Raw genomic sequence first — 15,629 nt, forward strand, 5'->3', positions numbered from 1 at the left:
CCTCTTAGCTCTTTCGTCTAGTAATGAACTTTCTGCGTGGCCGCGAGTTGCTGCAAGCTCAAGGAAGACTCGTGGCGCCACCGATTATGATTGAGAGATTACCATTATCATACTCAGATGATTCGATTGGGGTTTTATCTCAGTATTTCTTAAGTGCGTCAGGGCTGCGCTTCAATACTCACCGTCTCCACTCAGGGTGAACTTCGAGTGATTGAATGTTAAATCAAAGAGGCTGTTCGGCTGCACTACGATCAAAGCAAGTTCAGGAACTTCCACAGCGATACGTGGGCACTTAATATGACTGGTAATCCACAATTGGGTTTGGCGAAAAGTGGAAGAGCGACCGTATAGCCGAAACTACCAGTGAATGGAGCTACATTCAAACGCAAGCCATCAACCTAAGTTCCTAGGCCGACACACAACAGGACTTATGCCCAGATGAATCACTTTGTGCTGGAAATTACATGAGTCTCCGAGAAAGGCTATTCAGCCCCCGAAAAAAGCAGCACTTTAAGTTTCTTGATTCCTACGACTTGTCGAAAAGGCACCTTGTTGATGCAAAAAATACGTCAGCAGTTAAAGCTTACAATTTGTGACTCAAAAACGGGGAAATCGTCCACCGAAGCATACCAAGAACTTGCCAGTTCTGACATCCAAACGCAACAACTCATCATCCGACATTTTACCTTTGGATACAAGTTTACTGAAAACTACAGTCCGAATACATTTTTCAGTAAGTAGCTGAGAGTCGCCCAAAGTACATAACCACATTGTTACCTAAAAACCGTCAAAACGCAAGGATCAGTATAACCCCAAGAGCTCGACCGAACACAGGCGCCGCTAGTAACTCAGAAATACCGAATATCATCCCGAGTACCGACATAAAGAATTCACTTCGACTATACGAACCAGGTCCTTAACTAGCCATGACCCGTCAGCCAGATAATTGGACTCCAAAATCGAGTAAATACAATAACGGTAAAAATGGACATCACAATGGTAATGAATATACACGGAATACACAAACTTGATGGTAGTTATAACAATAGCTTTTCAATACTCATTTGGATGTTACTGACGAGCGGCTTCAACTGCGAACCCTCGCTGTCAGTCACAACAGCAGCGATCACCGGCCTGGACACGCCACAGGCGCGACCCAAAGCTAGGAAGAGAGACAAAGAAATCTCATTTCAGCAAGCTAGGGAACGGAAAAAAATACAAGGTTTGAAAAAGCTGACCCTGTTGAGATGGGATGAAAATGTACGGTACATTTTTGTCTTCACAGACGAGAGGAATGTGAAGAACAATTTCAATGGGGTTTGTGTCCGCAGCCATGACGACAAACTCGGCCTTGCCACGATTCAGAGCCTTGGTAGCCTCATTGGCACCCTTTTTGAGCTGCTTGTAAGACGCAGCTTGTTTCAGCAACTCAATAATCTTCCCGGTTAACTCCGGACTGGCCAAAGGGTATGCTTTGGGATTAACTTCTTCAGCCTAGGTAAAATAGGACCATTATAGCAAGGAAACGACCAATGACCTCGGTTTAGCAAAGCCTATGGACTAAAGAATATGAGGTGTGCTTTGGTAGACTCAGGAGTGACGCGAGATACAAGTGTAATGGCGATCCTACTCGATCGGCAGATGGTGTCAAAACAAAAGAGGTAAAGTTATAACTTTGTTATTCAAGGGTCTAACAAAACTATGTGCGGAATTCAGAAAACTGATGAAAACAGATGTCCCGGGAGAAGCTCACCATTACCACGGTAAGGTTTAAAAGTGCTACGGACCCTAGCAATTCACTTAAACGAAGGAAGAGCTAGGAATACACAAGTTCGGAGACGTATAATGAAACTGCATACTAAGTTGTCTTTCGTTTATTTTACTGTTTGTAAAGTAAGAGTTTGAGAACAGTTAAAACGTGACAAAACCACTTGGCACCATTTCTAATTGTTTATTAGTTATTAGCACAATGATTATAGGTTAAATGAATTGATTACATCGTAAATTTAAAAATCTAAGGCAAAACATTTCAAAAGGCATTGGTTAATTGTGTTGTACAGTTCTGTCTGTCTAACATAAATGAATGGATTTTTCGAGTAGATGGATCGCACTACGGTTAACTCCAAAATGATCACACACTTTTTACATGATCAGATTGTGTGCTCCTTATTACATCTGATTCCTAGGATGTTCATGTGCACATTCATCTTCCTCATATTCTTTAAAAGCCCGTAGTTTTACTTGATTTCCCAGTTTTAATATTCCTTCATAAACTTCCCTTAACTTATTTGGGATGAGTTTGTATTCACGGCATTTTAAAATACAGGCATGATTTTAATAAGAACGACTTCGATTAATCGTTTTATACGCACAACTCGAAAAAGATGTGTTTACTCCCAAAGGGTGTCAAATCATAGTTTTTCAGTGATATCAGTCCCAAACATACGTTTTGACTGTTGGCTCTTTAACATTTTTTTTTCATGGGTTGGAAAAAGGGTACTTAACATATTATGGGAAACCTAACCTCCCCTGAGGCAGTAGTAGTCTACTTCAGTACGAAGCGATTTGCATCCCTGCCGAAGTGTTGAAGTTGAGGTTTAGCGGCTTGCTCATACCGCTGAGTGGAAGTGCAACCCGCGGAATCAACACACCAAATAACACACTTGAAAAGGCCTTGTTCATTTAATATTTTCCGTATTATTTCTAGGCATAAATCCTGTAAATTGAATGCACCAAACCCTTGAGGTCCATCTTGCGAATAAGGTTTATTACCATTGAAAACTACAGGGATTGGGCCATTTACCACGCGGGAAATATTTCCAATAGTAAAAGCTAGAACTAAAATATGCACTTTCAACGCAGTAATAAGGCTTTGAAACAGTCTCATAGATTTTAGAAACTAGAACTAGGACCTTTGATATCCCAATTTGTTACCAAGGCCAGGCTTTCCGCTTGCTCACTAAAACAATCAGCTGAGGTTTTGTTGACCCCGCCCTGTACCTATTCATTAACGTGGAATCTGCTAAGTGGGAGCTTTTATGAGCATTCAAGTTGTATGATAATTCTACTAAATATTTCAATTCAAGATTAAAGAATGGGAAAATAGAATTAACTTATTTTCTTAGCGTAAAATATCATAATGAAGGTGTACAAATCGTAAAACGACCGCGTGAATAATTTGATTGCATCAGGAAGTATTTAAACTGATATAGTTGTTAGGACCACTATCTGGCTGAACCTCCACAATTTCACAACTAATTCTTTAAATATCGCCTTCAATACCTCGATTCTTGCACAATACAGTCCAAATCCAAAAAAGTAGTCTTGATCACCACAGCAAATAAGAACCCAATCCTGTCTTAAAAAGCAAGGCTTGTCGGCCTAAAGTGGATCACCTGCACTTCAATTTGGACCAGAACCCCTTAATTTACGTTCAGTACTGTGCATAGTTACTTCGATCAAGGAGAAACCACGAACCACCCACTCACGAACCCACCGATTTCAACAATATTTCTGCTAGGTTTTCTACGATCCAAACCTCGAGGGGATAAAGTGGACTGTGTAAATAGCACCATCACGCCACCAAATGAACGCTCAATCGAATTCCTACCACCCAAAGGCAAAACATCATGTGTGGTTCGGAGACCACTTTCCATTCAACATAGATGTCGATGAAAGGGGCAGGAAAACATCTCAGCTTTTTCCGTTCATCTTACACGCAGTTTGTAAAAATTACAATCACAAGAGTTAATATGGGGAGCAGAGGTATACATAAAGGGAAGTTAATTAGTGCGTGAAAGAAGGAGGGGACATAACTTGTAAGGCATGGGGAAGTAGGGGCGAGGACAGACTGTACAAGGAAAGTGACAATGCGGTTGCAGTCGGAGGACACACACACGTTCAGGAATCGCGACTGGATGACCGGATGATTGGGATCGTCGTGGCTTGGAGTGTGCAGTGCGCTTTGAGCAGCTCACGTAAACCAAGGTGTTATTTGCCCGCCTGAGAGGCAATCCACTCCAGGCCTTGGGTAAGGCTGAAATTCAAAGGAATGCAAAGTGATGCACCGCTTCGCGTAATTCCGTCGTCGCTTTTAAAGACTGGATACTGTCTTAATGAAACAGTATAATGGGGTTCATGTACAACTAAATCTCTTCTTTATTACCAAACCAACCAACCACAGAACCGTTAGTGATTCCATAGCTAGTTCTGAATGCAACATTTTCTCGCTAAGGAATGGAATTCCATATTTATCCGCGATCTTAGTTTGTAATGGAAGGGCGGATATGTGGACCCCCCATTCTCTGCAGACTTGGTTAACAGGCCGGACGTGAATTGACTAAATTTCTTCCACACTGAAAAAGTTTAATAAAAACCATAAATCCACGGTTTCTTCACTTTCAATCAGACAATCAATCTGTCCATTCAAGAAGCAGCAAAGCATCACATGACATCACTGGAACCTGACGCTGTTCCGTTATGAAATGTGCAATTTCCTTTTCCCTTTCTTTGTGAAGAATGAGTAAGGGGAATTCATATACCAAAAGATCATTTATCATCAGATAACCATTCGATTTTCTCGATGCTACATTGGTTCTGAGCGCTGAACTCGTAGTGATGGCAAAATTTAACCTGAGCACTCAACAGACCTCACAAAATGCAAGGTTTCATTTGCTTTAAAATGAAAGGAAGAGTCAAATATAGATCATCAAAATATGGTTTCCTCTTCACCATGAATAAACTAATCGGGTTCCAGGATGGTACTTCGCTTCATCTTCTGGGTGATACATAGCTGGCATGTTGTGCTCCACTTTTATTCCTGTGTTGAGTCACAAGACGGTTGAGTTTATTCCCTCACTATCAACCAACCAATTATAGCTTCATCATGTACTTTTCTTTTGGTGGTTGCACCTCCAATTCGAAATGGTCCTCATGTGAATTCTTCCATCATTTCCGAACAAGCAACCAAACTGCAATGTTTAGCGACTAATTCTACATCAAAAATTTCAGAGAGAGCAGATACGTGATGGGGATCGTGTGCCATGACGACTCAACCCATCCACATATCTGCGTCTCTCAAAACACAACACTTTCCTAGTCTTTTATCATTGGTGCCCCCTTTTTTTTCACAGAATACAAAACTTTCCTTTCTTTCAATAAATTAGTACCGGGTAAGGCTACATACCAACTTTATTTTGGTCCTGGAAAGTCACTTCACAAGATTAAAGAGCACAAAACCGCCTCAATGATCTTTGAAATGACCTAGTCTTTGATGAGGATTTAATCAATGAGATATGGCATGATGCCAAATAAAGTAGTCCCTAAAGATTAACTGATTTCTATTGACTTGCGGTTTTTCGAGATAACTAAACTGGAGTACATCGTTTTTCTTCTCTAACACCGACCAACAGAAAACAAATTCCAATTAATTAGATTCATTCTGGGAATCGGTATCTATCAAAGCATATCAATGGTGATCGACAAAGATATTTTGATAAAAGAGTAGTATAGTTGCTATGCGGATAAGAGACCTATAAACACAGCCTAATAAAGCATTCAAAGCGGCACAAGCCGAAGAAACAATTCCGTACTTAATGGAGCGATTCCAATACCAAAAAAGCTGTCTCAGATTCGGATTTGGTAAAATTACAAAGCAGCGGATTGCAGAAAGGTCTAACTTCTAACTTTGGCGAATAAAGCACACAAAAAACATCTTTATCGGCTTATAAAATTTTCACATAATCTGATAAAAATAAAGGGTCTGATAGTCGTCTCACTAAAGTGTGTTATTTGCTTTCTGGAAATATAACCTTACAATTACCAGTGAGCCGGTTTCAATAAAAAATGTCGAATCTAGATGAACACAGGTACTTCCATATGCATCAAAAGACAAAAAATACTATCAGAAAGTCAACCTTTCGGTCGGAATGAAAATCAAAACAAGTACCTGTCATCTTCGATGCGGGTAAAAAAGAAACAAGAATGTACGGTTCTGGAGGCAGAAAGCAATGATGCAAACAGCCAAAATAAATTCAATCTATGTATACAGGAAAGTACTTCACCATGCACAAAGAAATGAGGAGTGCACATGAAGAAAAGCTAGTCAGACAATCGGTCGGTTAGCTGGATTAACGCCCACGGTACAAATGACGACATTTCGCAATAATGAAAGTTATTACGACTTATAAGGAGCGCAAGTCTGTACGATTAACCTTTGTGTAATTTCGCAAACAAATGCTGTGACTGGATGATAGGGCACCAATACGAAAAGAAACAATGAGACCGCTCTTCTTAACTGTGCAACTCATTGGAGCGATTTTGCATTCCAAATAATCCCGTGCTAAATGTATAATTTAGAAGCTGATTGGCAAGTCTGCTGAATTGCCAGCCTTCGTGAGCGCACCGATTTTGTTTAAAGTGGTCGTTGAAAGCGTTAAGTCCCGTGATTGCTGTGCCTACAGAACTGTCGATTTAACCAAAACGACAAATGACAAAAAATCTGTTTAACTAAGTGGTTAACCACAAGTGTTAGCCATGGTGATAGTGTCGCCGCCACAACGGTCGAATGTTTATGTAACAGAATCACTACTGCAGATTATACGAAATTAAATTCAAGAACGAAGACTATAAATTCGCTAAATAGTCCAAACAGATAAAACAAAGTACAATCCGCCCGAAGTGCTTGCAAAAACAGAACTGTATTTTCAGGTGCTCCATACATCAGCGTTACTCATGCAAGGCGCGAATAACGTGCTGGTAATCAAAGAGACATTTTGATCATCTTGCAGGCAATGTTGTCGCCTATACTTATGATGTCACTATGGTAGGTAATACTGAGCCAATTTTAATTAAATTTACAAAGACTTTAAATTCAAAGGTCGATTTAAATCAAATAATCCTGCTAGTTTATATTAATGAAAGAAATTCGGACTGTCAACTGCGTAAAAGAACCCAGAGAAAACTCCACGTACGATATGATTCAATTGGTAGCCATTGAATCCCTATTTTATTTCACACAGGTAAGCGTAACCTTTATGCTACCTAACAGCTACTCGTGTAATAAATTGTACACAAAGGTTAGTTTCTTAAGGTTAAAATTTAGTCGAAGCGATATGCATTGTTTACAATATCGGATGAAACTCTGAAACGTTTTCACGAGAAAAATTGTCTCAGATAGCATTTAAAGCCGAATAAATTTGAACGCTAAACACATTACTTCGTTACAAAAATGGAAAACCAGTCCAAATGCTACTTAAGAGCTGGTTGCCCCATGGAACATAAAGTTCGAAGTGCAGTAATTAGCCTTGAGAATAAAGCCTCAATGTGAAAACTTTTCCCAGCTTAGCTTTGCAGAATGCCACCAAAATAGTTTGCAGTAACAAAGAGAACGCTAAATAATATATGAGAAGTCTACTAAAATAGCAATGATAAAATCAAAGCTGTGATATGAGAACATTGAGTACTAGTGGCTGCTTCATCAGGCGATAGAAGTAACCCAGATGCTGGATGCCAGCCCAAAACGAACGGATAAGTGTATTTTACGTCAAAAGAACAAATAACGCAAGATAGAGAAAAAAAGTGGGCATCCACATACCCTTCCCCAGTGAGCGCACAGCAAGCTTGAATATGCCAAGGATGATCCTTGATCGAGGTGAGGTTCAGTTTATGTCCTACCTCCGCCACTGACATACAACCGATGACATCCTGCTTGTTGGCGAAGATGAGGATCTTCGCTTTGCGCAAGTCCTCTGACGCCAGAATGGCATAGAGCTCCGACTTGGAGATAGGGAGCCGGTCGCGGTCGGTGCTGTCGATGACGAGGATGACGAACTCCGAGCCGGCATAGTAGGTGCTCCATGTGGGTCGCAACGACTCCTGCCCACCCAGATCCCACATAACAAGGTGGAGGTTGCGCCATTTGAATTCCTCCACGTTACTACCAATGGTGGGTGAGGTTTGAACCGCCTCATTCAGCACGAACTGGTAAAGGATAGTTGACTTGCCCGCATTGTCCAGGCCCACCAGCACTATCTTGGTGCCCTCAGGACGGAAGAAACTCCATATCCGTGACAATAACACGCCCATGAAGGGGCGCCTGCGGAGCCGTTGCCTAAAAGTGAGACAAAAGTATTGTAAACACTAGTACAACCCGTAAGTCGCGAGCTGTGTTAGCAGAAGCACCACGGATAGAAACGCCTTCGTTTTGAAACTAGGATAGGTATCTGTATCTAAGTGACAAAATTAGCAAACTCCGGTAAGAGGAAACGAAATAGACGAAACCATGACCCCCATCTTCCAAAGCATGGGCTCCCAAGACATATTAAACACAACAAATGTGTATGCAAGACCTCCAAAACATAAAAATGGGGCAAGGGGAAAATTAAAATGCAGAGAAACAAAGACAAAGCCTTGAAACAAAGTCAAGGAGTGATGTGCTGCCCAGAATCAAGCGGCAGAGATACAGAGAAAGATTGCCCACAAAGGCCCATGACATATAAATAAGTGTCAGAGGCAAATTAGTAAAGGGACTAACAGATGCCTTGCCTAAGAAACGACCGACACATCACAAAGAAAGACTAGCAACCTACCCAATTAAAATGTGCACTTGCAACCTTATCTATTAAAAGCACTCGTACATAATTAACCCAGTTGAAAAAGTAGGCCTTAATGTGGCTATTAGTCCATTGTGTCAAAACAATTGGTTTTTAAGAGTTTTATTTAGCTAAAGACAGGAAAAAATCAAATCTGCGTGCTGAACTCTGCCTCATATTCCTGACCATTTTGTTTGATTACACAATTAAAGCCAGCCAAGTTTGTTCCTTGTCATTTTTTTATAACCGGCAAATGTTAAGGTGGTGGATTTTTGCCACAAATGGGTAGGAAAAGTTACGGGAAATATGTGGAAGTTTAACATCCGTAAAACAAAAATTATTCACCACTTTCCCGTCTTTGGCCCTTAGGAGGTGATTTATTTTCCTTTTTTAAGAATACATGCAAAATTTGACAAGTGTGGTTGCATCAACTGTAAGTTTTGCTTTTATTTATAAAGGCCTTTTTGCAATTGTAACCATATTTTTAGCCTATTTTTCGGCCCATTGTATTTGATCAAGGACAGTCGTTTCTTTTCCGTTTATAGTTATGAGCATGTACTTTTAAATATTCTGGAGGGATTAGCTATAACCGCAATTAAATGAAATCTCACCTTTGCGAAGCCAAATGGTTAAGCGACACCCATCTGCAATGTTGCGAGGACATGGACGACCGTTACGCATTTCAGAACCCCCTTCTGTACTAAATTTATGGTGATTAGGGATTATCGACTTAACTTTTATGCAGGATAATGGTCGCTTGAAATGTTGCCCACTCTGAGTAGAGACTAGAAGGCAAAATTTTGTTACAAGGCTCGCTTGAACACCGCATGTCATCTTGAACAGATTGTGGCACGAGTGGATGAATTTGGTCCAACTTTGAGGCTGGGTTTTATAGGCGACGAAATGCCCATGCTGATGGCAAGCGGTTTGTACGAGCACAAATAAGCGTTTTTGTTCTGAACTTTCGACAAAAGTAGATCTTGTCCCTAGGATAAGCTTAGGAATCAATGTGAAATAAAAGCAAAGTGTGTCAAAGTAGGTTCAAGGCCTTGAGACCCCCATGGGGTCGAAAGAAGACACAATACTAGGGCGAAGCATGTGTTGACGAAGTACAGAGGGGCTGGAGGGCTACTATTGTGGCCCAGAGGCCATGCCACCCGGAGGAATTGCAATCGCAGAGCTCTAAGTGCCCGCGAAACCAAAACGAAGAGTTAAACAAGTACCCAAAGTACCGCATAAGCGTTTTTTGAAGTGCCTTCATAGAAGTCGTCTCCTTTGCCAGTTCATGAAATTGGAAATTTTCACTTCTAGCACCTATTTCCTAACGCCTGAATGATTCCCCTCAATTTGTATTCCTGCGCACTCACGCTAATTTTTGACGAATGAAAGCAGTTTATTTGAATATTCTACAGTACAGATGGCGCCTTACCCCGATGGAGGACCCGATAAGAGCTTGAGACGAGTTTCGTCTTTGTAAGCAGCGAACACCTGGAATCGTGGTTACTCAACTAGTGAGATAGTAAGGAAACGGAACAAAGACATTATGGAGAGACTTATAAACGCTTGAAACCATAAAAAGGGAAAGATAGTACAGTTTCCTACCGGAAGCACCTACAGACAGCACCAGACGCTTGTTTGTAGTCAAAATAGGATCTCAGCGATGCCCACTTGAGGATCGCCAACGGAGGTACCATGGATTTAAAGTTAATCCATCACTGTATTTGTTATTGAGTAAAATGTATCTCTAGTATCATACGATTTTTATAGTCCCTGTTCGTGTAAAAGCCTTAAAATGTCACTAACAATGGACGCTAACTGATAGGGGCAACCTAAAACCACCGCGAAATATCATCGGTAATAAAAACGAATAGCGACACGTAAAGTCACTTTCTGAGCATAAATTTTAATGTCTAAAAATATCCTTTTTACTTTAGAGTATTGATAACCTAGGTTAAATCACTTCTGTTTAAAAAATGGTTTGTCTTTGCATAATTAATATCCCAGTCTGCAAGGCCCAATGTAAAATTGGCTTCAAATTTTACAAGCATTCTATTTTTTTTGTAAATTCCTGCATCTACTAATTTCTTTTCTCTTGACTTAAAGCTGCTTTCAGTCGGGAAAACAATGTCATTTTATCCATGGATAGAGACTTTTCATTTGTCTGGCTTAGCATTCTCAATAGGATTAATAATGCCTGCGCTGTTGACAGTTCCCGTTTCCAAAATCACTATGACTGTCATGTAATTATTTTTTAACACAATTACGGCCTGTCAATTTTTTATCCATAGTTTGAATTTTTCGACTTTAAAAAGAGTAGGTCCTGACCTTTGAAGTCAGTGTAGAATAAATGCTAGCATGCAAGTGATTCTAGCCACGACATACTATAGTTAGTCCGTCAGAACACTAACAGAAGGCAGCACAAACAGGACAGAATGACAGAAGGCTAAGTTTTGTTGCCATTTACATGATTTGTCTAACATTCTATGGGTTACTTAGCCCTATTACGTCCATTAATGAAATATCCTTTCTTTAGAGATTTAGAGGCAATATTCACATAGATACTCAATGTATTGTGAAGGAATGGAATACGATCATTAGTCTACCCAATAACACAGCTAGTTTTCTAAATTTCATTAGTATGAATGCAGCCAAGTCAGCGCTCACTTGACTAGGATACTTTTAAGTCAGTCCCTTTTTATTTTTATTTGCGGGTGATTAAAACAGCGGCTGCGCCACGAAGATCACAACTTTAATTTAGGCGCCGCATGTCACCTCCATTTTTCATGTCAACTTTCTGCGAGCAAAGCACGGGGTTGTCCACGCAGCCTGCTAGGCCAAATTTGGGAATGTGGTTGTCAAAATTTGGCAAAAGTAAAACAGGAATGCACCACCAATGGGCGGTTTTCATACTACATATGCAGCTGTTTTTCAAGGCTGAAAATGCATAGTTGGCATTCTCCACTGCTGGATGAAATGAATTGGGGTACAGGCTTAACCCAACAAGACTATAAGGCTACCAAATAAGTTTAGGAAAATTTGTAACAAAACTTAAGTAATTAAAGGAAATTGCTTGCAGTAGTTTTCATTAGTAGTCATTATTCCTACAAGATGCACGTTTTTTAGTTTAACGTCTATGCAAGCATTTATTCTTCACCATTTCTATATCAAATTAGTTCTCTGTCCGTCTATTTTGCATGTGAATTCCTGACGTCAAGATGGGGGCGATAATCGGTACTTAAAGTGTTATTATCGGGAAACTATGAAATAATGAGGATGAAGCAGTAATTCCTCCCACCCTAATGTGCCAATCATTTCACCAATCAGTTTTATAATATGTGATTTTGCACTTCCTTGTAAAAACATGATTTTCCCATTAGTCGCTAAACTTGCCATAACTTGTTCAGCCTTCGACTAGTGAACTGTTTTGTCTGCAGCTCATCACACATGCACACACACACAAAGCAGTTAGGTGGGAATTAGGTGTTTCGTGTCTAGGAGGTGTAAAGTGTGTATTGTGTTAATTGTTTAAGGGCAATTAATGGTATGTTGAAATACAAAAGCCTTACCTCATCCCAATTCGGACAGCAAACAAAAGGCTTTGTTTTATGTGACGATTGACAAAAATAAGGAATACAAGATGACGGCGTTTAAACCCGCTTATCATCTCAAAAAATGAATGTGATGTCAATCTGCTTAATAACTTCCCCATTTTATGCTGGCCTAAACAAATTGTTCGGCCACCATTCACTTTAGGTATAACTAAAAGTCTTGACGTGTCAATCCTGATTTATTCAAGGCAATGCACAATCCTTTATTATTAAGATCAGAGGATTGTCATGATCAGCGTGTACCTATCTTTGGATGAGTCATCACTGGGATCACACTCTTTAAACCATTTCATGTCGCTATCACACCATCTCCCAAAGGCTATACGACAAGTTTACAAAAAGTTTCAGCGGCTAAGGGACCGAGGTTAATTCTATTCCTAATGCATTCATGAAGCGCGAGACAATTGCATGTATTCAAAATTCCCTACATGTTACAATAAGTCATCTTTGTGAGTCGTTTTGATAACTGCACCACCATTTAAGTCATCTGGGCAAGAGGAAAAAATAATGCAGGTTGATTATAATTTTAAGAAATTTTGCATAACCTTCTCATACCTAATTCCTTGTTAAACATCCTTTGCCACTTTTCACCGACCTCCATTCCATCTAAATTTTTGTACGAACTGTAATGTTTTATTTATTTTTTCATCGCACCGTTTTTGTGTCACGGACACTCAAAACCCCGTCTTTGCATCTCTGCCCAGTGGTGTGCTCTCCAAGTCATGCCGGTAGCTCCTCAACCCATCTGTACATCGCCAGTGCATCTTCCGCGCTGGCATTATGAATCCTCTCGTCTTCAGGAAAGTCTCCGCCAGCTACATCGGTGGCAGACTAAAGCGAATCTGATCATAAAGGACAGCTATCCCCACTGAATGATAAATTTTAGCGAGACGGAAGATGGGTATATACTGCTGATGGAAGGATCCCTTACAATCCCTAACATAGGGATTGAGCATGACGTATACCTTCGGCAACTACCTTTGTCCCGTGTTTGCAGGATGGCTGTTTACAGCTGAAGAGACACTAACCGTGGACGTGAACCATTTGGAACAGCTTGTTAAGGAGCTGTCTACGATGCCTGCATGAAGATGTTGAATAAGGGAACGCGCAATCCCTCCTTCACCTCTCTACTAGCTGGATAGAACCCAGATGGGTTTGGCTGACCAGCATTGAAGCAACAAACAATGGCAAAGTGGAAACGATCCGATACCGTATCCCTACGAACCATTTCAAGCCCCCTTTTAGGCCAGCGCTCTAACGACTAGTGCTGAACACTATCAGAAGGCAAACGCATTCCTCATTTTCTTAGCACATTTCCCAAACAGGTCAGAGCTCCTGGTCCAGTTGGAATGCCAAGAAGGATCAGTGACATTGTAGTCAAATATCCCCTCAATCACACGCACATCTGGTGACTGGAGCGGTCGGTTGGTGGTTTTTTTCTCCCAACACTGACTGTATTGTAACAGTCGACGCTAGAGGATGACCAAGTGGAACGCCGGAGATGATGTTCAAAAGAAGAGGGGCTGTGTATCACTGCCATTATTTGTTTAACTCTACGTACAAAAGACATTTTGTGGTACTAATATACAAATAAGAGGTTAACCAACTATCAATTCAAACGTGGTAAGTTGGTGTAACTATTACTTTTATCTTAATAAGTAAAATATCGCATTAATTATGTCTCTTTCGACACACGTCTGTCATGTTTTGCAGGAATCTCGCTTTGCGTGTTTTTTTTAGTCACACTTCATTGGCTCATAATGAATCAGTGTAGGTTAGCATATGGATGGAAGACTGACTGGCAGTTACCGCCCAAACCCGAATGAGCATTTTTTATTAACTTAAAGTAAGGTAACATGCTGCACCGATCTCACTTGCCCCTGCACGCATATGACAGGCAGGCTCATGCAATGCTTGTCGAGCTGGGTTTTTTGGTCCGGCAAACAAAAACACAAATTTTGTCCGCCGATGGTTTGTTTACTATGCGGAATGATAAATGGGGCTCCTGATATCACCTTTGTTTTGTAGTGACAACAGTCTCATTTAATGGAGACCACAAAACATTCACGTGAAGATGGAGCTGTAGCGCTGCATCCATCCATCTGCCTAAATGAACGCATATTTGCAGTGGATGTAGACATTAAACGCGTTTGAAGGACAAAACGGTTTCTCATCGAAATTATCCATTCTTCTTGCGATACCGATGAATGAAAGGCTACTTCAATTGATATTACCTAAGTAAAGCAGTTAGAAGTGTTTAATTCTTCAGTACACAAACTTAATCTGAATATTTTGTTTACTTTTGTTTGTTTAGTTAGCTCCCTAGTTTCAAAAATTGAAACTCCTGGGGAGTAGAATGCATCTTCAACTGTGTATTCACTGCCTTGATTTGTAGATGTATCAAGCGTTAGGTCAAAATGTAAAGCTGTTTACAAGGAGTACTAGCTTATGGGGTAGTCAGAGTTTGCGTTTGCCCATCCACATCTCTACTGTGGCATTAATAACAATGACGGAAATGTAAGTTTCTTCAGCTATTTTTTCCAATTCTTGAAAGTTCTGTATAATCTCTCCTAAATAAGCTTTGCGCACGATCCAAAGTGATACATGTTAGCAATTGAGTGAATATTCGGCCACATAATGTTCTCTTAAGTGTATAGAGAGTGGGAAGGAGTCAGTAGTTATTTAAAACAAATAAACCCACACCTCTTATGCCTTTTGTGTTTATTTAACTTTTAGCAGTATGCTATATCTCACAACAGTTTTCTCCTTAATGGGAAAAATCACAAGCCCCATTCATAGGCTCGAACTTATAGGTAGCGCGTCATACGAGCTGGACTGTGCATAGAGGAAAAGGTAGGGCAGAGGTTACCATAATGCTTTGATTATTTTTAAGCTCTTTATTTTGGTCTCGCTGGTACTAAAAGCTCCACTAATGTACTTCCGTCGGGTGGTGTGGCCTTTGGATTATGTCATTGGCTCCACAGCCCTTGTGTACGTCAGTAATACGCATTATGCCTCGGTACTATGTAGTCTTTTGACTTCGGGGAAGACTCAAGGCTTTACATTGGTGGAAGCTACCCTGATTTCTATGGGTAAATAATAAAAACTCCAGCGTAACGGAGGAAAGGCATGTACTGCGGATGGAACAATCTGTGACGACTCCTAAGAGAAGGGTTGGAAATGGGGCCCACCTTTGGCATCTACCTACTTCTGTGTTCTGCGAAAATTCTATCAAAATCGAAGAGGCACTAGCCATCTACTCTGGCTGCATAACGATACTACTTAAGTGGCCATGCGATACCTCCTTCACCCCTCTGTTAGCTAGATGGAATCCAGATGGATATGGCTGGACAGGACTGAAATAAGAATAAAATGGCAATCAGGTACATTCTTGAGAACGTTATTCTCATGAAAATACCTAAGTCTCGAC

General features: G+C 40.5%; 1 protein-coding gene across 1 annotated transcript; it reads right to left on the bottom strand. All coding sequences in view use genetic code 11, as the record gives it.

The window, feature by feature from the left end:
* Window positions 1–1,037: 1,037 nt before the first annotated feature.
* Window positions 1,038–8,085, bottom strand: EGR_07876 (ADP-ribosylation factor-like protein 5B; the record flags this gene model as incomplete). Its single annotated transcript, XM_024497125.1, has 4 exons — window positions 1,038–1,162; window positions 1,239–1,494; window positions 3,897–4,036; window positions 7,614–8,085. 4 exons carry the CDS (start codon window positions 8,083–8,085, stop codon window positions 1,038–1,040), a joined length of 993 nt encoding a protein of 330 aa, XP_024348462.1.
* Window positions 8,086–15,629: the final 7,544 nt, after the last annotated feature.

The sequence above is a fragment of the Echinococcus granulosus genome (assembly GCF_000524195.1).
Source record: "Echinococcus granulosus chromosome Unknown EG_S00089, whole genome shotgun sequence".
Classification (NCBI taxonomy): Eukaryota; Metazoa; Platyhelminthes; class Cestoda; order Cyclophyllidea; family Taeniidae; genus Echinococcus; species Echinococcus granulosus.